Below are 22740 nucleotides of genomic sequence, written 5' to 3'. Positions count from 1 at the left end.
AGAAATGAATCCCAGCTGTGGTCTTGGAGAGAGATTCTTGATTGTAAGTGTCAGAATCTGGTTTTGTTTTTCAGACTCCCTTTTAGTGTAAGGAAAGAGGCAAGGTCAGGATTTCAGTTGGAAGAGGAAGGGCCTTGTGTTGTCTAAGAATAAAGACACTAGGAAGAATGGCCAGAGCCTGAGTCTGGAATGTGTAATAGTTCATTACTTCCTACTGTTACTCTTTTTTATGACATATATTCTGCCTTTTTTTTTTACCATATTTGTGAAAACAAACAAGACTATATCTACTCACACCCATTTACTACTGCACACTTAATAACTTTGTGGTGGGGTTGATGTGTACTCTCCCATGTTCACTGTGGCATTATTCACCATAGCTAAGTCATGGAAACAACTTAAATGTATTGATGGATGAATGGATACAATGGAATATTACTCAGCCACTAGAAACGACAAATATCCACCATTTGCATTGATGTGGATGGAATGGAGGGTATTAAACTGAGTGAAATAAGTCAATTGGAGAAGGACAAACATTACATGGTCTCATTCATTTGGGGAATATAAGAAATAGTGAAAGGGAATAAAGGGGGAAGGAGAAAAAGTGAGTGGGAAATGTCGGAGAGGGAGACAGAACATAAGAGACTCCTAACACTGGGAAACGAACAAGGGGTGGTAGAAAGGGAGGTGGGCGGGGCGTTGGAGTGACTGGGTGACAGGCACTGAGGGGGCAATTGATGGGATAAGCACTGGGTGTTATTCTATATGTTGGAAAATTGAACACCAATACAAATAAATTAAAAAATAAAATATTACATTATATCCATACATAGAAAAACTGAAGCTATATTCATATAAATGCCACAATCTTAGTACTGTGATGATAAATGTTTCAAATTTCTTCTTTGTATTTCATATATACCACATTATTCATCTTGATGATGTATTATTTTGTATGGAGATAAACAATATATTATTGAGAATACAATACTTTTGTAACTCAAACAACTCTTTCTTTAGGTTTCTTTCTTTCTTTTTTTTTTTGAAGTACACTCTATGCCAAACATGGGGTTTGAATTTATGACCCCGAGATCAAGAGCACATGCTCTCCCGACTGAGCCACCCAAGTGCCCCTGTAACTCAAAATGAACTCTTAAAATGTTTAAATACAAATGATAAACTTGGAATGGTATTTGTAGTTATTCAACAACAAATTGAAAACTTCTAGTGATTTGTAAAGAAGTCATACACCTCATTAAAGAAAACCATTATCTCAGGATGCCTGGGTGGCTCAGTGGTTAAACGTCTGCCTTCAGCTCAGGGTGTGATCCTGGAGTCCCAGGATTTAGTCCCACCTCAGGCTCCCTATATGGAGCCTGCTTCTCCCTCTGCCTATTCTCTCTCTCTCTCTGTATCTCTCGTGAATAAATAAATAAAATCTTTTTTAAAAACCCATTATCTCTGGCCACAAAAACTAGAGGCCACAAAGATTCAGTTTGCCAATAATGCCAATAAGGAAGAAGCATATAGGGATGCCTGGGTGGCTCCGTGGTTAAGACTCTGCCTTAGGCTCAGGGAGTGACCCTGGAGTTCCAGGATGGAGTCCCACATCGGGGTCCCTACATAGAGCTTCTACCTCTGCTTGTGTCTCTGCCTCTCTTTTTCTGTGTCTCTAATGAATAAATAAATAAAATCTTTTTTTATAAATTTATTTTTTATTGGATTCAATTTGTCAACATACAGAATAACACCCAGTGCTCAGCCCGCCAAGTGCCCACCTCAGTGCCCGTCACCCAGTCACCCCCACCCCCCGCCCACTTCCGCTTCCCCCACCCCTAGTTGTTTCCCAGTTACCAGTCTTTCATGTTCTGTCTCTCTTACTTTATATTTTTTTTAAAAAAGGAAGAAGCATATAAAGTAATTCAATTTTCCCAGTAGTAGAAAGAAATAAAAATTAAACAATTCTGTGAATAACACAGAAATTCAGTTTCTCACATCAAACTTAGAAGAGTGAAAATAATCATAAAGCTCAATGCTAAGGAGAGGGATAGTATAGATTTGGCTGTAAATCAACATATTTTTTTTCTAAAAAACAACAGTTGGATTTTCTGCAAGACACACAATACAAACACAGAACAGTTCTTAGCTCTTACCTTTTGCCTCCTCATCATCCAGGTACCTTGATCTCCACCAATGCTGAGTCTCTTATCATTTATTGATAACTACTTTGCTTCATGGTTCTACACCAGAGGTCAACAAAGTTTTTCTGTAAAGGGCCAGATATAAAATATTTTAGGCTTTGTGGATCATGTATTCTCTGTGGCAGCTGCTCAATATCTAAACAAATGCATGCGCACTCTCTCTCTCTCTCTCTCTCTCTCTCTCTCTCACACACACACTTAAAATACCTAATCCACAGGTAAACAAATAGGCATTGGGCATACATACTAATATTCACAATACCCAAACAAATGAGCATACCTGAATTCTAATAAAATAGATTTATAGTCATCAAAATTTGAATTTCAAGTAATTTTCAGATGTTATACACTATTCTTTTTGATTTATTTCACCACTTAATAAATGTAAAAGTCCAGGGACACCTGAGTGGTTTAGTGGGTTAAGAGTCTGCCTTCAATGTAGACCAAACCCCACATCGACTCCCTGCTCTGCAGGGAGCTTGCTTCTCCCTCTCCCTCTGCCTACAATTCCCCCTGCTTATGTTTTATCTCTGTCAAATAAATAAGTGAAATGTTTAAAAACATTTTAGCTCTGCGCCATGTAAAACAGGGGACTAGTTGGATTTTTCCCATGAGTTATATTTGACCAATCTCTGCTCTAATGGCTCTGCATATAACATCATCTGGGTTTGTTCATGCCACCTTTTCTACCTAGCAAGCTTCTTCCTTCCCATTGTCAAAACTCAGATACGTTTCCAAATAGGCTTATCCCTGGGTCTTTTTTAAATACTTGTTATTCAGTATGTTTTAATTAGCTATGAATACCAGAATTTCCCAGTTTAATCTACAAGGTCCTTCTGGCCAGAAACTGCTCACTATGTACAGGCATAAGAGGAAATTGAGGGGATCCCTGGGTGGCGCAGCGGTTTGGCGCCTGCCTTTGGCCCAGGGCGCGATCCTGGAGACCCGGGATCGAATCCCACATCAGGCTCCTGGTGCATGGAGCCTGCTTCTCCCTCTGCCTATGTCTCTGCCTCTCTCTCTCTCTCTCTGTGACTATCATAAATAAATAAATAAAAATTAAAAAAAAGAGGAAATTGAGGTCTAGGGAAGAGATAAACTGATGAGATCTTACCAGTATGGATGCAGGAATAGAATGAGGTGTCCCTCCAAACCTTGCCAAACTTGGTCCAGGTGTACATCTGAACGTGTAGAAGAGACCTTGACTGACCTGGTCCTTGGAGGGAGGCTTACGTGTACCCACTAGGGAGATCTGTCATGTTCAGCTCTGCCTGACACCCATACTTAATGCCTGACCTTGACTATTTGAAGAGCTCTGGTTCTGCTGTCAGAAGAACCAGAAGAAGAACCAGAGAAGTCTTATTCTCTATCCTGGAGGAGCCATTAATGGCTGGACCTGAAGCCAGGTCCCCACTGCCTTCTTTGTCAGGCCCAAGTGAGCCAATTACTTGGGTTGGCCATACTCCCAGTCCTGAATTCGGAGAGTTATTACCAGCTGTGTATTTTTTGTACTCAGGGCCAGCTGAAGGGCTGGCATCTGTATTTCCCCCCAGGTATAATTGGGTTCACCTTGGCTCCTCTTCCTTCCCTTCCTCAAGGGTACATGAGCTTTCTTGGATCCACTGTCCTTTGGGGCCCTAAGGAATATCAGATGCCAATAGGATAAAGTTCACAGAACAAAATCCATACTCTAGGAATGCAGCATTGTGTAGAGAAAAGCAAAAAAGTTTGGATTCTGAGCGACTTCAGTTTAATTCAGGCACTGCATCTCTCTGATTTGTGTCGCTTAGCAATTTTGTTAAGCTCTCTAAATTTCACTTTCTATATTGATAAGACAAAGACAACATGTTGATTTTATAGCATTGATATGATTAGATGGATATATTATTAGCTTTAATGTTAATAAATTATACAACAGCATGTGTATTCATATCTTCTATGAATATAATGTCACAACAGCCTTTCATATAGCCAATAATTTTTTATCAGCAAATATGTATTGAGTGGTAACTGCATGCTGGGAATTGTTGTAGACTCTGAGAAAGAGAAATGGACAAAACAAAATCTCTATGCTCCTAAAGTTTTCATTGGAATGGGGATGCCAGGCATTGAACAAATAAACATTAAGCATATAAGAATAAGCAGTTGCAAAAAAACAAGATCCAGGTGGTAAGAAATAAGAAACTGCTGAGAAAAGGGACTCAGTCAAGTAGACTGCCTTTATTATTTTTTTAGACTTCCTATAATATAACATGTTTTTGTTGGTATATTTTTGTTTTGCTTTTGTTGTTTTTGCTAATACTAGGCTTGGTAAGGAAGATGAAAAAACTGAAGATGTATCCCTTGTCCAAAGACTGATCAAGTGAATTGAGGCTGTTTGTTTTTGAGTGGGCCAGTGAGCAAAATAAGATAGAGATAGTGGTACAAGCAAGAAATATTAGGCAAAAAAGATTAAACTTTTGTTGTAGCACAAGTTTTACCATTAAAATTATGAGAAAATTATCTTAATTCTATCAATAGGGAGTTGATTAAAAATAAAAAATTACAGAGACTCCACTGGAATACCATGTAACTGAATATATTACACTGATGTGGAATAAACTCACAGATAGTATTTATTTGAAAAAGAAAGGTGAAATGTACTATACACACATCACACAAATTTTATATGTATATTTCATAGAGATGAATATGCACACAGGTATACAAAATATGTAAATAGTACATTTCTGTTAAGACACAAGAAATATTTTTGTATATTTTTTATTGGAGTTCAATTTGCCAACATATAGCATAACACCCAGTGCTCATCCTGCCAGGTGCCCCCCTCAGTGCCCGTCACCCAGTCACCCCAACCCCCCGCCCAACTCCCCTTCAACTACCCCTTGTTAATTTCCCAGAATAAGGAGTCTCTCATGTTCTGTCCCCCTCACTGATATTTTCACTCATTTTCTCTCCTTTCCGTTTATTCCCTTCCACTAATTTTTATATTCCCCAAAATGAATGAGACCATATAATGTTTGTCCTTTTCCTACTGACTTATTTCACTTAGCATAATACCCTCCAGGGCCATCCACGATGAATCAAAGGATGGGTATTTGTCATTTCTAATCACTGAGTAATACTCCATTGTATACATAGACCACATCTTCTTTATCCATTCATCTTTCGATGAACACCGAGGCTCCTTCCGCAGTTTGGCTATTGTGGACATTGCTGCTAGAAACATCAGGGTGCAGGTGTCCCGGCGTTTCACTGCATCAGTATCTTCGAGGTAAATCCCCAGCAGTGCAATTGCTGGGTCATAGGGCAGATCTATTTTAACTCTCTGAGGAATCTCCACACAGTATTCCAGAGTGGTTGTACCATTCACATTCCGACCAACAGTGCAAGAGGGTTCCCTTTTCTCCGCATCCTCTCCAACATTTGTGGTTTCCTGCCTTGTTAATTTTCCCCACTCTCTCTGGTGTGAGGTGGTATCTCATTGTGGTTTTGATTTAATTTCTCTGATGGCAAGTGAAGCGGAGCATTTACTCATGTGCGTCTTGGCCATGTCTATGTCTTCTTCCGCGAAATTTCTGTTTATGTCTTTTGCCCATTTCATGATTGGATTGTTTGTTTCTTTGTTGGTGAGTTTAATAAGTTCTTTATAGACCTTGGATACTAGCCCTTTATCTGATAGTTCATTTGCAAATATCTTCTCCCATTCTGTAGGTTGTCTTTTCGTTTTGTTGACTGTTTCTTTTGCTGCGCAGAAGCTTTTAATCTTGATGAAGTCCCAATACTTCATTTTTGCTTTTGTTTCTCTTGCCTTCATGGGTGTATCTTACAAGAAGTTGCTGTGGCCAAGTTCAAAAAGGGTGTTGCCTGTGTTCTCCTCTAGGATTTTGATGGAATCTTGTCTCACATTAAGATATTTCATCCATTTTGAGTTTATCTTTAGGTATGGTGTAGGAGAATGGTCTAGTTTCACTCTTCTGCATGTGGATGTCCAATTTTCCCAGCACCTGTATTGAGGATACTATTTTCTGGTGGATGGTCTTTCCTGCTTTGTGGAATATTAGTCGATCATAAAGTTGAGGGTCTACTTCTGGATTCTCTATTCTGCTCCATTGATCTATGTGTCTGTTTTTGTGCCAGTACCACACTGTCCTGATGGTCACAGCTTTGTAGTAAACCTGAAATCTGGCATTGTGATGGTCCCAGCTATGGTTTTCTTTTTTAATATTCCCTGGTTATTCGGGGTCTTTTCTGATTCCACACAGAAATCTGATTCCTGATTGCTGAGGCTAGGACTTCTAGTACTATGTTGAATAGCAGTGGTGAGAGTGGACATCCCTGTCTTGTTCCTGATCTTAGGGGAAAGGCTCCAAGTGCTTCCCCGTTGAGAATGATATTTGCTGTGGGCTTTTCATAGATGGCTTTTAAGATGCTGAGGAATGTTCCCTCTATCCCTAGGATAGATCAGGAATGGATGGATTGATCAGGAATGGATGCTGTATTTTGTCAAATGCTTTCTCTGCATCTAATGAGGGGAACATATGGTTCTTTTTTTTTTTCTCTTGTTGATAAGATATAACATTGATTGCTTTAGGAGTATTGACCAGCCTTGCATCCTGGGGATAAAACCCACTTGGTCATGGTGAATAATCTTCTTAATGTATTGTTGGATCCTATTTGCCAGTACCTTGTTGAAAATTATTGCATCCATGTTCATTAGGGTTATTGGTCTGTAATTCTCTTTTTTGGTGGGGTCTTTGGTATTGGAATTAAGGTGAAGCTGGCCTGATAGATCGAGTTTGGAAGTACATCATCCCTTTCTATCTTTCAGAACAGCCTTAGTAGAATAGTTATTGTTTATTCTTTAAGCATTTGACAGAATTCCCCTGGGAAGCAATCTGGCCCTGGACTTTGTGTTTTGGGAGGTTTTTGATGACTGCTTCAATTTCCTCTCTGGTTATTGGCTAACAGTAAATAACCAACAGGTTATTTCTTCCTGTTCCAGTTTTGGTAGTCCGTAGTTTTCCAGAAATGCATCCATTTCTTGTAGATTGCCTAATTGATTGTTGTATAGCTGCTCATAATATGTTTTAAAAATCGTTTGAAAAAAAGATAGTTTGTATTTCTTTGGTATTGGTTGTGATCTCTTCTTTATCATTCATGATTTTATTAATTAGAGTCTCTTCTCTTGCTTTTAATAAGGCTGGCTAATGGTTTATCTATCTTATTAATTCTTTCAAAGAACCAACTCTGGTTTAGTTTTCTGTTCTACAGTTCTTCTGGTCTCTATTTCATTGAGTTCTGCTCAAATCTCTCAAATCTTTATTATCTCTCTTCTTCTACTAGGTGTAGGATCTATTTTCTGTTCTTTCTCCAGTTCCTTTAGGTGTAAGGTTAGCTTGTGTATTTGAGTTCTTTCCAACGTTTTAAGGGATGCTTGTATTGTGATGTATTTCCCCCTTAGGACTGCTTTTGCTGTATCCCAAAGATTTTGAATGGTTGTATCTTCATTATCATTAGTTTCCATGAATCTTTTTAATTCTTTTCTAATTTCCTAGTGGACCCTTTCATCTTTCGTGGATGGTCTTTAACCTCCACGTGTTTGAATTTTCTAAATTTCTTCTTGTGATTGAGTTCAAGTTTCAAAGCATTATGATCTGAAAATATGCAGGGGAGAATTCTAATCTTTTGGTATTGGTTAAGACCTGATTTGTGACCCAGTATGTGGTCTATTCTGGAGAAAGTTTCATGTACGCTTGAGAAGAATGTGTATTCAGTTGCTTTTGGATGTAAAGTTCTGTAAATATCTGTGGAATCCATCTGGTCCAGTGTATCCTTTAAAGCTCTTGTTTCTTTGGAGATGTTGTGCTTAGAAGATCTGTCATTTGCAGAAGGCGCCCTGTTGAAGTCTCCCAGTATATGTGTATTTTAATCTAAGTATATCTTTAGTTATTAATTGATTGATATACTTGGCAGCTCCCACATTCAGGGCATAAATATTCATGATTGTTAGGTCCTCTTGTCGGATAGATCCTTTAAATATGATATAGTTTCCCTCTTCATCTCTTACTAAAGTCTTTGGGATAAACTATAATTTATCTGATATGAGGACTGCTACCCCTGCTTTCTTTTAAGGACAATTTGAGTGATAAATGGTTCTCCAACCTTTAGTTTTCACGATGTAGGTGTCCTTATGTCTAAAATGAGTCTCTTGTAGACAGTAAATAGATGGGTATTGCTTTTTTATCCAGTCTGAAACCCTGCATCTTTTAATAGGATTGTTAAGCCCATTCACGTTCAGAGTTACTATTGAAAATTGTGAATTTAGTGTCATTGTAATACCTATACAGTCTCTGTTTTCGTGGATTATTCCCTTGGGCATCCTCTTTCTTTTACAGAGTCCTCCTTAAAATTCTTGCAGAGGTGGTTTGGAGGTCACATCTTCTTTCAGTTTCTGCCTATTTTGGAAGCTCTTTATCTCTCCTTCTATTCTGAATAAGAGCCTTGCTGGATAGTGTATTCTTGGCTGCATGTTCTTCACATTTAGGACCCTGAATATATCCTGCCAGCCCTTTCTGGCCTGCCAGGTCTCTGTGGAGAGGTCTGCTGTTATTCTAATGCTTCTCCCCATAAAGGGTAGGGATTCTTGTCTCTTGCTGCTTTAAGGATTTTCTCTTTATCATTGGAATATATTTATTTATTTAATTAGAGTGCACACAAGTTGGGGGAGGGCAAAGCGAGCTGGAGAGAGGAAATCTCAAGCTGACCCTGTGCTGAGCATGGAGCCTGATGTGGGTCTCCATCACACGACCCTAAGACCATGACCTGAGCCAAATCAAGAGTTGGACATTTAACTGACTGAGTCACCCAGGAGGCTCTCAAATGTCACATTTTAAAGTAGGCTGGAGTTTTACTATGTATTTATTCAAAGAATGAAAAAAATTAATATACAAGGATATATGTACCCCTATGTTTACAGCAGCATTGTTTACAAAGGCCAAATTATGGAAGCATCCCATGTGTCCACAACTGATGAAGAATAAAGAAGATGTGGTATATATATATAACATAAATACACTTTGTGTGTATATATATATAATATATATATTATATATATATAATAATAGAATAGTCATATATATATATATATAATAGAATAGTCTTCCATTTTCACCATATGGGTCAAAGAGTTTTTCAACATAATATTTTTTTTTCATTTTCAGAGTCCAGCACTGAAAATTTGCTTGACTCCGATTTTGTCATTCCATGATGATGTCTGCGATGTTCTTCAGAACCATGGTCATGTTGTTCATGGCAATGGTTGCAGTGATAGAAAATAAATGTCAGCAAACAAATGAGGCAAAATTTTGTGTGCATATATATACCTTCATTTCTATTTTTCCTCACACTCGAGTGCTGGGCGCATCTCCTCTCCGCTCGGTACCAAACCCAAGTATTCACCAAAGCCGCATAAATATATATGTAATTCAGCCATAAAAAGGACAACAATCATCTTGTCATTGAAATGACATGGATGGAGCAAGAGAATATAATTCTAAGTGAAATAAGTTAGTCAGAGAGATAAATACCCTATGGTATAACCATATATGAAATTTAAGAAACAAAACAAATGTGCAAAGGGGAAAAAAGAGAGACACACAATGAAGTACCAGACTTTTAATTATAGAGAATCTTTTGATGGTTACTGAAGGGGAGGAGCAGAGGAGGGAGATGGGTTAAACAGGTAATGGGGATTAGGAAGCTCACTTGTGATGAGCATCAAATGATGTATAGAATTGTTGAATCACTGTATTGTACACCTGAAGCTAATATAACACTATATGTTAACTAAATGAAATTAAAATCTTTAAAAAAGTGCAGTGGAGTGTAGCTCAATTATCAAATTAGATGGTAAATCATTGTGTTTATTATCTTACAATACTCTGTGCTAAATAATACGATATATGTAGACATCTCGAGATTAAATACTTATCAAAATTATCTCCAACTCACAAAAAAGCAACAGAAAAATCTGAAAATATTAAATGGAATATCTCAAGTAGAATTTCTTCACAAAAATAAAAAATGATTATGAGGTTTCAAGCAAAGTACGTTTCTAAGTAGATTATTTGTCAGCCAAATAAGGAAAGTCTTTACTGGTGATGAGTTGATAATATTGAGTATAATTTTTTGTAATACAATATTACCTGGGAAAAATAGCCTGAGGAAGGGACTGATTAAGGTTCTTGGGGTTATAAAAGAATATGCATGGAGATTACTGTTCCACTTTCCACTATGCATGTTAAATACCAACTAACTTAAGAGCCAGTACGACCTCAGAAGTGCACAAAATGAAATGAATAAATTAGGTAAACAGGATTATAGGCTTTTTCCCAAAGGGTTAAAATTGAACTGATCCAAAAGAAGATAAAGAGCCAAGATGACTTTTCTGTCTCCAAGTTCATACCACAAGCAGTTTCATTTTGTCCCAGTGTATGTCACATTGGCACATATTAACAAGGTAAAAATACGTAGAATGGATTGTGATAGAAGTGTCAAATTGTCACTGTACCAATAAGAAAACTAATGCACAGGAGTTTTTCAAGTGGTAGCAATAGTTCTAATCTACTTCTATGCTCTCTTCCCCCCCACTGAGATTCAGCAGTTGAGTTTCATCCCAACAGAGATGGAAAGGGAGGCAAAGGAAGCCCAGATAGGAAACTGATTGCTCCCCATTCAGTACACTTTATTCTCATTTCTTAATGCCTATGGGATGCAGTTTCTAAGGCCTAAAGCCTTACGGAAGGTCCGGCTAAAGGCATTCTTCACTTCATTATTTCTCAGGCTATAAATGATGGGGTTCAACATGGGAGTCACAACAGTGTAGGACAATGACAGCAGCTTTTTGCTTTCAGGAGAATTATTGGATTTAGGCCGGAAGTAGGTGAGGCTTAAAGATACATAGAACAGGGACACAACAAGGAGGTGAGAGGAGCATGTAGAGAAGGCTTTATGCTTCCCTTTAGCTGATGGAATTTTGAGGATGGCAGCAGCAATGCGAGTATAGGAGCACAGGATCAGCAAGCAGGGTGTCATGACGACCAGAATGGTTCCAACAATTGCATAGATTTCAAACAGTGCTGTGTCTGCACAGACCAGCCTCAACACAGGTGGGCTGTCACAGAAGAAGTGGTTCACCTTGTTGGTGCCACAGAATGGAAAACTGAAGAGCCACGTGGTCTGCACGGTAGCAACAGGAAAGCCTGGAAACCAAGAAGCGACAGCCAATTTGGCACGTGTCTTTTGGTTCATGATGACTGGGTAGTGCAAGGGACTGCAGATGGCTACATAGCGGTCATATGCCATGGTGGCCAGGAGGAAGCATTCAGCACCTCCAAAGAAGAAGAAGAAATACATCTGTGTGGCACAGCCAAGAAAGGAGATGGTTGTGTCCCAGGCAAGCAGGGTCCCCAGCATCTTGGGCACAATGACTAGGTTGAAGCCAATCTCCAAGAAGGACAAGTTCCTGAGGAAGAAGTACATGGGACTGTGCAGCATGGGATCAGCCAAAGTAACCAGAATGATGAGGGTGTTTCCCATCAGGGTGACCAGGTAGATGATTAGGAATGTCAGGAAGAGTAACAATTGTATTTCAGTAGGTAGAGAAGAGAAGCTCATGAGGATAAATTCCTCAACTCTTGTCCAGTTTCCTCCAGCCATAGAAATGAATCCCAGCTGTGGTCTTGGAGAGAGATTCTTGATTCTAAGTGTCAGAATCTGGTTTTGTTTTTCAGACCCCCTTTTAGTGTCAGGAAAAGAGGCAAGGTCAGGATCTTAGCTGGTGTGTTGTCTAAGAATAAAGACACTAGGAAGAATGGCCAGAGCCTGAGTCTGGTATGTGTTATAGTTCATCACTTCCTATGGTTTCTCTTTTTTATCACATATTTTATGTCTTTTTTTTACCATATTTGCTGAAACAAATCAGACTATATCTACTTACACCCTTTTACAAATGCACACTCAATAACTTTGAGGTGGGGTTGATGTCTACTCTCCCATGTTCATTGTGGCAGTATTCACCATAGCTAAGTCATGAAAACAACTTAAATGTATCAGTGGATGTATGGATAAAGAAAATGTCACACACACACGCACACACACAGAGGAATATTATTCACCACAACAAAGGAGATAATCCTGCCATTTGCAGCAAACAACATGGATAGATCTTGAAGGCATTATGCTAAGTAAAATAAGTGAGACAAAGAAAGACTGATACTATATGATCTCACTATATGTAGTCTAAGAGCCAAACTAATGGAAACTGAGAATGGATTCATGGTGGTCAGGAGCTAGGATTGGGGGAAATGGTGATTATTACTAAAAGGCACAAATTTCCAGTTATATAACAAATAAGGGGATATATGTACACCATGGTGACAGTAGTTAGCAATATTGCAGTATATACTTGAAAGTTGCCAAGAGTAGATTTTAAATGTCTTTACACACACACATACGCACTCAGAAGGTAATTATGTGAAGCGAATGATATGTTAATTAATCTTAATGTGGTAATCATTTCGCAATACGTTCATGTATCAAATCATCACATTGTATACCCTACACAATGTTCACTATCAATTATATCCTGATGTAGTCATAATACAGGAATTTGGAAAAACATCAAATTCCTGCTGACAACAACATGACAAAACACAGCATATGCAATTTAAAATTTTTGGAGGGAGCATTAAGACTTATTATTATACCATAATAAATAACTATAATAAATTAACTGGGTTTTCAAATAAACTAGAAAGCAAAATAAGTACAGAAAAGAGGAAATCAAATTAAAAGCAGAAATTAATTTAGAGATTGTAAATTAGTAAATAGACCAAAGTTTGTCCTTTGAAAAGTTAAATAGTGGAGATAAATTGTTGAAAAATCTAATAAAGAGTTAGAGGAGACAGAAATATGCAATCTTAAGGTTAAGAAATGAAAAATACTCTTAGAAACAGAATAACAATGTTTAGAATATAAGAACACAATTATAGTTTTAGAATATAAGAACACAAAAATGCAGATTTTAAAAGTGAAATTAGTGGTTTCTACTAATAGGTAAAGTTCACTTTGATTTTTAAAAAAGAGATAAAATATAAGTGGGTTAAGTAATTTTATCAAAACTTTACCAAATAGGCCATGAGCTGGGATAGTTTAATGGATATAGTAATTCAGTCCTCAGGGACAGATAAATCTTGTGATTTATCAGAACAAATAAAAAGATGCAGTGTTTCTCAACTAACATTATGACAATTACATATGCCTGTTTTCAAATTTGCAAGTATAATACACACTCAAAAAAGCCCGTAGATCAATCTTACTTCAGTGCAAAAATATTAAATAAATTAAGATATTTGTTAATCAAAAATTATCTGTAGGGCCAAGTAGGATTTATTCTAGGAATGCAAGGTGGTTTGTAATTTTAAAATAATCAAATATAATTAATCCCATCAACATTCATGTGAGAGGGATGCCCGGGTGGTTCAGTGGTTGAACATCCATCCGCCTTCTACTCAGGGCCTGTTCCCAGAGTCCAGGCATCGGGCTCCTGGTGAGGAGCCTGATTCTCCCTCTGCCTGTGTCTCAGCCTCTCTTTTTGTGTCTCTCATGAATAAATGAATAAAATCTCTTTTAAAAATTCAATTAAGAAAAAGATATTAATCTCAGTGAATCCTGAAAATATTTGATGAATTCATTTCTTGGTATATTTTAAAAACTCATAGATAGAAGACTACTTTTTTTTTAGATTTTATTTCTTTATTCATGAGTGACACAGAGAAGTCAGAGACATAGGCAGAGGGAGAAGCAGGCTCCCTGCAGAGAGTCTGATGCAGGACTTGTTCCCAGGACCCCGGGATCATGACCTGAGCCAAAGGCAGATACTCAACCACTGAGCCACCGAGGTGCTCCAGGATACTTTCTTAATGCAACCTGAATATTTATTTAAAATAATAGGTGACAAAACATGAGAGACTCCTAACTCTGGGAAGCGAACAAAGGGTAGTGGAAGGGAAGGTGGGCGGGGGTATGGGATAACTGGGTGATGTTCTCTGAGGAGAGAACTTGATGGGATGAGCACTAGCTGTTATATTATATGTTGGCAAATTGAGCTCCAATAAAAAAATAATGATAAGGACAAAAAATATAATAATAAAATAATTAATAATAAAAATAATTCTTCAGTTAATAAAAATAATAGCCAATTCTGAGCATAAGGGTATGATATTAGAGTGATATTCTAGACATCTGCTTACAATGTGTGCTTGTAGTTACTAATGCTGTACTGTGTAAATAAAAAATAAAGGTTGTCTTTTAGTTTTGTTGACTGTATCCTTTGCTGTGCAAAAGCTTCTTATCTTGATGAAGTCCCAATAGTTCATTTTTGCTTTTGTTTCTTTTGCCTTTGTGAATGTATCTTGCAAGAAGTTACTGTGGCCGAGTTCAAAAAGGGTGTTGCCTGTGTTCTCCTCTAGGATTTTGATGGACTCTTGTCTCACATTTAGATATTTCATCCATTTTGAGTTTATCTTTGTGTATGGTGAAAGAGAGTGGTCTAGTTTCATTCTTCTGCATGTGGATGTCCAATTTTCCCAGCACCATTTACTGAAGAGACTATCTTTCTTCCAGTGGATAATCTTTCCTCCTTTATCGAATATTAGTTGACCATAAAGTTGAGGGTCCACTTCTGGATTCTCTATTCTGTTCCATTGATCTATGTGTCTGTTATTGTGCCAGTAGCACACTGTCTTGATGACCACAGCTTTGTAGTACAACCTGAAATCTGGCATTGTGATGCCCCCAGATATGGTTTTCTTTTTTAAAATTCCCCTGGCTATTCAGGGTCTTTTCTGATTCCACACAAATCTTAAAGTAATTTGTTCTAATTCTCTGAAGAAAGTCCATGGTATTTTGATAGGGATTGCATCAAACGTGTAAATTGCCCTGGGTAACATTGACATTTTCACAATATTAATTCTGCCAATCCATGAGCATGGGATATTTTTCCATCTCTTTGTGTCTTCCTCAATTTCTTTCAGAAGTGTTCTATAGTTTTGAGGGTATAGATCCTTTACCTCTTTGGTTAGGTTTATTCTTAGGTATCTTATGCTTTTGGGTGCAACCTACAGAATGGGAGCAGATACTTGCAAATGACGTATCAGATAAAGGGCTAGTTTCCAAGATCTATAAAGAACTTCTTAAACTCAACACCAAAGAAACAAACAATCCAATCATGAAATGGGCAAAAGACAGGAACAGAAATCTCACAGAGGAAGACATAGACATGGCCAACAAGCACATGAGAAAATGCTCTGCATCACTTGCCATCAGGGAAATACAAATCAAAACCACAATGAGATACCACCTCACACCAGTGAGAATGGGGAAAATTAACAAAGCAGGAAACCACAATTGTTGGAGAGGATGCGGAGAAAAGGGAACCCTCTTACACTCTTGGTGGGAATGCGAACTGGTGCAGCCACTCTGGAAAACTGTGTGGAGGTTCCTCAAAGAGTTAGGAATAGATCTGCCCTACGACCCAGCAATTGCACTGCTGGGGATTTACCCCAAAGATACAGATGCAATGAAATGCTGGGACACCTGCACCCTGATGTTTATAGCAGCAATGTCCACAATAGCCAAACTGTGGAAGGAGCCTCGGTGTCCATCAAAAGATGAATGGATAAAGATGATGTGGTTTATGTATACAATGGAATATTACTCAGCCATTAGAAATGACAAATACCCACCATTTCCTTCGATGTGGATGGAACTGGATGGTATTATGCTGAGTGAAATAAGTCAATCAGAGAAGGACAAATATTATATGGTCTCATTCATTTGTGGAATATACATAATAGTGAAAGGGAATAGACTGGGAGGGAGAAGAAATGGGTCGGAAATATCAGAAAGGGAGACAGAACATGGAAGTCTCCGTACTCTGGGAAATGAACTAGGGGTGGTGGAAGGGGAGGAGAGCAGGAGGTGGGGGTGACTGGTTGGCGGGCACTGAGGGAGCACTTGACGGGATGAGCACTGGGTGTTATTCTGTATGTTGGCAAATTGAACACCAATAAAAATAAAAAAATAAAGGAATATCTCTTATTAAGTGTATTTACCATGATAAAAAAATGTTCTTAAGACATGGGTGAAAAAAGTAGGCAAAGTATATAATTATACCTTTAAAATCAGAGTGTCTATAAACATGGTAAAAATGTTAGAAGTTACCAGAAAGTGAATGGAAATTAAAAACAGGATTTTTAGTCAGATTGAGAAAGACAAATACCATATGATTCTACTCATAAATGCAATTTAAAAAAGTGAATAAAAGGAAACAAACAGAATCAGTACTATAAATTCAGAGAACAAACTGATGATTTTCAGAAGGGAGGGGAGGGGTGTTGGGCAAAATGGGTGAAGGAGGGGTGGGAAATATAGGCCTCCAATGATGGAATGAGTAAATCATGGGGATAACAGGCAGAGCATGAGTAATACAGTCAATGAAATGGTAATAGTGATATAATGGGACAGATGTAGCTACACTTGTGTTGAAGATGTATACTATGTACTTGTTAAGTCTCTAAGTTGTAGCCCTCAACCTAATGTAGCATTGTGTGTCAACTATACTCAAACTTAAAAAAAAAGTAAGATTTTAGGGGTTTTTGGGTGGCTCAGTGGATTAAGCATCTGCCTTCAGCTCAGGTCATCATCCTGGGATCCTGGGATTGAGCCCCATGTCCTGGAGGGGGGTTTCCTCTGCAGTGGGGAGCTTGCTTCTTCCTCTGCCCCACCCTGCTTTCCCAGCTTGTGCACCTCTTGCCCTCTCTCTCTCAGAGAAGACATAAATTAAAACTTTCTAAAAAAAATAAGATTCTAGGTTCATCCATGTCATATCATTGTTGGATAACTCATTTCTCTTTATCATTGAATAGATGTACCACATTGATTTACCTATTCATCTTTCAACCTGTACTTTCTTCTAGTTTGGGGTGATTATAAATATAACTTCTATAAACATTTGAGTCCAGAATTTGTGTGGACACAAGTTTTTAATCAATTAGGCAAATAATAGGGATGTGATTGCTGAGTCATATGGTAATATTATGTTTATTTCTGTAGGAAAACTGCTAAACCATGTCCCAAAGTGGTTATTTTTGCATTCTCACTATCAGTGAATGAGAGTTCCTACTGCTTCATACATTGTCAGGTTTTTTGTTTGTTTGTTTGGTTGGTTTTTGGCTTTGGTTTTGGATTTTGGCCATTCTTATCAATGTATCTCATTCTGGTTTTAATTTGAAATTTTCTACTGACAAGTGAGGTTGATCATCTTTTCATATGCTTACTTGCCATTGATACATCATCTTTGTTTGAGATGTCTATACAGATGTTCTGCCCATTTTTTTTTACTGAGTTGATTTGTCATTATTGACTTTTAAGGTGTTCTTTGCATATTTTGGATACAAGTCCTTTGTCACTTATGTATTTTGCAAATATTTCTCCCAGTCTGTATCTTGTATTTTCATCACATTTACAGTATCTCACAGAGTAGAAGTTTTAAATTTATTAACTAATCTAGTTTTTTAAATAAAGTAAATAAATTAGATTTTTAAAAATTATGGTACTCATTTATGTTAAAAGTGAAGGGAGGGCTACATGGGTATCTCAATTGGTTAAGTGTATGCCTTCTGCTCGGATCATGATCCCAGAGTCCCTGGATGGAGACACAAGTCAGGCTCCCTACTTAGCAGGGAGTCTGCCTCTCCCTCTCTGTCTCCCTTTGCCTCTCCTCCCCACTCATGCTCTTTCTCGCTCTCTCTCAAAAAAATAAATAAAATCTTTTTTAAAAAGTTAAGGGAAATAAACATGATAAGCCAAAACAACACATAAACTTCACAAAATATATCAAAGATATTTGAACCATACCTAATCTATAATTTTAGATTAACTTTGAGTGCAAATTGTATTTAACAGAATGCTCCTCTCAACTTTATGATAATATAGCAGGAAACAAATGAACAAAAAGAATGAAAATTAAAACTTAGTTAAATAGTGTTCTATCTCTGCTATGGAGTTCTGCAGTGAGCATGAAAAATATTCAATATACTTAGCTAATAGATGGTGTAATTTACAAAATAGTATGTTCAGTGGGAAGATATTTACTTTAAAATATTACATTATATCCATACATAGAAAAACTGAAGCTGTATTCATATAAATGTCACAATCTTAGTACTGTGATGATAACTGTTTCAAATTTCTTCTTTGTAATTCATATATTCCACATTATTCATCTTGATGACGTATTATTTTGTATGGAGATAAACACATATATTATTGAGAATACAATACTTTTGTAACTCAAACAACTCTTTCTTTAGGTTTCTTTCTTTCTTTTTTTTTTTGAAGTACACTCTATGCCAAACATGGGGTTTGAATTTATGACCCCGAGATCAAGAGCACATGCTCTCCCAACTGAGCCACCCAAGTGCCCCTGTAACTCAAAATGAACTCTTAAAATGTTTAAATACAAATGATAAACTTGGAATGGTATTTGTAGTTATTCAACAACAAATTAAAAACTTCTAGTGATTTGTAAAGAAGTCATACACCTCATTAAAGAAAAACATTATCTCAGGATGCCTGGGTGGCTCAGTGGTTAAACGTCTGCCTTCAGCTCAGGGCGTGATCCTGGAGTCCCAGGATTTAGTCCCACCTCAGGCTCCTTACATGGAGCCTGCTTCTCCCTCTGCCTATGTCTCTGTCTCTCTCTCTGTATCTCTCATGAATAAATAAATAAAATCTTAAAAAAACCCATTATCTCTGGCCACAAAAACTAGAGGCCACAAAGATTCAGTTTGCCAATAATGCCAATAAGGAAGAAGCATATAGGGATGCCTGGGTGGCTCAGTGGTTAAGACTCTGTGTTAGCATAAGACCCTCCAGTTCCTAACAAGCTGAAGCAAATGGTGGGTATTTGTCATTTCTAATGCCTGAGTAATATCAGAAAGGGAGACAGAGCATGAAAGACTCCTAACTCTGGGAAATGAACTAGGCGTGGTGGAAGGGGAGGAGGGCAGGGGGTGGGGGTGAATGGGTGACGGGCACTGAATGGGGCACTTAACGGGATGAGCACTGGGTGTTATTCTGTATGTTGGCAAATTGAACACCAATAAAAAAATAAGTTTTTTTAAAAAAGACTGCCTTAGGCTCAGGGAGTGACTCTGGGGTTCCAAGATTGAGTCCCACATCGGGCTCCCTGCATAGAGACTGCTTCTACCTCTGCCTGTGTCTCTGCCTCTCTTTTTCTGTGTCCCTCATGAATAAATAAATAAAATATTTTTTAAAAAAGGAAGAAGCATATAAAGTAATTCAATTTTCCCAGTAGTAGAAAGAAATAAAAATTAAACAATTCTGTGAATAACACAGAAATTCAGTTTTTCTCATCAAACTTAGAAGAGTGAAAATAATCATAAAGCTTAGTGCTAAGGAGAGGGATAGTATAGATTTGGCTGTAAATCAACATATTTTTTTCTAAAAAGCAACAGTTGGATTTTCAGTAAGACACACAATACAAATACAGAACAGTTCTTAGCTCTTACCTTTTGCCTCCTCATCATCCAGGTAACTTGATCTCCACCAATGCTGAGTCTCTTATCATTTATTGATAACTACTTTGCTTCATGGTTCTACACAGAGGTCAAAAAAGTTTTTCTATAAAGGGCCAGATATAAAATATTTTAGGCTTTGTGGATCATGTGTTCTCTGTGGCAGCTGCTCAATATCTAAACAAATGCACGCGCGTGCGTGCACGTGCACACACACACACACACGCTAAAAATTCTAATCTACAGGTAAAGAAATAAGCATTGGGCATAATAATATTAGCAATACCCAAAAAAATAGCACAGCTGAATTCTAATAAAATAGATATATTGTCATCAGAATTTGAATTTCATGTAATTTTCAGATGTTATACACTATTCTTTGTTTGATTTATTTCACCACTTAATAAATGTAAAAGTCCAGGGACACCTGAGTGGCTTAGTGGTAAAGTAACTTCCTTCAAGTAGGTCATGATTCCAGGGTCCTGGGACCAAACCCCACATCGACTCCCTGCTCTGTAGGGAGTTTGCTTCTTCCTCTACCTCTGCTTACAACTCCCCCTGCTTATGCTCTACCTCTGTCAAATAAATAAATGAAATGTTTAAAAACAATGTAAAAGTCCATTTTAGCTCTGCTCCATGTAAAACAGGGGACTAGTTGGATTTTGCCCATGGGTTGTAGTTTGCCAATCTCTGCTCTGATGCCTGTCTAACATAACATCATCTGGATTTGTTCATGCCACCTCTTCTACCTAGCAAACTTCTTCCTTCCCATTGTCAAAATTCAGATACCTTTGTTTTGTGATGTTTCCAAATAGCTTATCTCTGGGTACTTATTAAAATTCTTGTTATTCCATATGTTTTAATTATCTATTGATATCAGAATTTCTCAGTTTATTTATCTTTTTTAAATCTTTTATTTTTTTTTATTTATTTATGATAGTCACAGAGAGAGAGAGAGAGAGAGGCAGAGACAGGCAGAGGGAAAAGCAGGCTCCATGCACCGGGAGTCCGATGTGGGACTCGATCCTGGGTCTCCAGGATCGCGCCCTGGGCCAAAGGCAGGCGCCAAACCGCTGTGCCACCCAGGGATCCCAGAATTTCTCAGTTTAATCTGTAAGGTCCTTCTGGCCAGAAACTGCTCACTATGTACAGGCATAAGCCCAATGCATATTCAGATTTAGCTATTCACATGTACTTTTGGATAAATGGATGGAAACATGATTACAAGAATATCAGAAAGTTTATTATTCCTGGAGTTTCCATTGGATTCTACATCTACTCACACTCTACACTAAAACCACTTTCATTAGAAACTCCATTTCAGGACAAAGTGGAGTGTTTGGTGCTGGTGAAGAGGATTTGAAAGAAGAGGGAAGAGAGGTGGAATGGCCCGTTGGATTCCCATAGAACTTGGAAACTACTGAGGAAGAAGAGATGGCACACTGGCTCTTGAGTGCGAGGCATCAGAGAACCTGGTGGCTCATGGTCAGCCCACAGGCTCCATCCCACCCAGTCTCTTCAGGACATCTTCAGGTACATCACCCTGCTAATCATTTGACTGAGGGCCCAAGAATAAGATTCCACTCTTCCAGGCCTTCTGCACCCATAAAATTGCCCTAAGTAAGTAGTGTATGCTAATGTGCTCTACTTAATGAATGTTCCATTGAGACAAGTCTTCCCTGAGTTAATAGGAGGAGAGTCAAACTTGGAGGAATTATATGTCCTGTGGAGGCTGCAGAGCTTGGAACCTTTCTGACCCAAAAGTTTTAGAGGGAAGATTTGGAAAACTGGTAATCTCAATCTTTTTGTTGTCTTTCATCTCACTTATGATGTAGAAAGAGGAAATTGAGGTCTAGGGAAGAGATAAACTGATGAGATCTTACCAGTGTGGATGCAGGAATAGAATGAGGTGTCCCTCCAAACCTTGCCAAACTTGGTCCAGGTGAATATCTGAACGTGGAGAAGAGCCCTTGACTGACCTGGTCCTTGGAGGGAGGCTTATGTGTACCCACTAGGGAGATCTGTCATGTTCAGCTCTGCCTGACACCCATACTTAATGCCTGACCTTGACTATTTGAAGAGCTCTGGTTCTGCTGTCAGAAGAACCAGAAGAAGAACCAGAGAAGTCTTATTCTCTATCCTGGAGGAGCCATTAATGGCTGGACCTGAAGCCAGGTCCCCACTGCTTTCTTTGTCAGGCCCAAGTGAGCCAATTACTTGGGTTGGCCATACTCCCAGTGAATTTGGAGAGTTATTCTCAACTGTGTATTTTTTGTACTCAGGGCCAGCTGAAGGGCTGGCATCTGTATTTCCCCCCAGGTATAATTGGGTTCACCTTGGCACCTCTTCCTTCCCTTCCTCAAGGGTACATGAGCTTTCTTGGATCCACTGTCCTTTGGGGCCCTAAGGAATATCAGATGCCAATAGGATAAAGTTCACGGAACAAAATCCATACTCTAGGAATGCAGCATTGTGTAGAGAAAAGAAGAAAAGTTTTGGATTCTGAGCGACTTCAGTTTTTTTTTTTGCATTATTTATTTTTATTGGTGTTCAATTTACCAACATACAGAATAACCCCCAGGGCCCATCACCCAATCACTCCCACCCCCCGCCCTCCTCCCCTTCTACCACCCCTAGTTCGTTTCCCAGAGTTAGCAGTCTTTACGTTATGTCTCCCTTTCTGATATTTCCCACACATTTCTTCTCCCTTGCCTTATATTCCCTTTTACTATTATTTATATTCCCCACATGAATGAGAACATATAATGTTTGTCCTTCTCTGACTGACTTACTTCACTCAGCATAATACCCTCCAGTTCCATCCACGTCGAAGCAAATGGTGGGTATTTGTCATTTCTAATAGCTGAGTAATA

General features: G+C 38.2%; 1 protein-coding gene across 1 annotated transcript; it reads right to left on the bottom strand.

Annotated features, from left to right (window-relative positions):
- Positions 1–10970: 10970 nt before the first annotated feature.
- OR10A5F (olfactory receptor family 10 subfamily A member 5F) lies at positions 10971–11924 on the bottom strand. The gene has a single exon (NM_001388741.1). The coding sequence runs from the start codon at positions 11922–11924 to the stop codon at positions 10971–10973; it is 954 nt and encodes a 317-aa protein (NP_001375670.1).
- Between the last annotated feature and the right edge of the window lie 10816 nt (positions 11925–22740).

Source organism: Canis lupus, chromosome 21 (genome assembly GCF_011100685.1).
Source record: "Canis lupus familiaris isolate Mischka breed German Shepherd chromosome 21, alternate assembly UU_Cfam_GSD_1.0, whole genome shotgun sequence".
Taxonomy (NCBI): domain Eukaryota; kingdom Metazoa; phylum Chordata; class Mammalia; order Carnivora; family Canidae; genus Canis; species Canis lupus.
This window is presented reverse-complemented; position numbering and strand designations above follow the sequence as displayed.

Bases quoted from the DNA above. Each gene is read 5' to 3' on its own strand.
- OR10A5F (NM_001388741.1), bottom strand. From the start codon at position 11,924: ATGGCTGGAGGAAACTGGACAAGAGTTGAGGAATTTATCCTCATGAGC.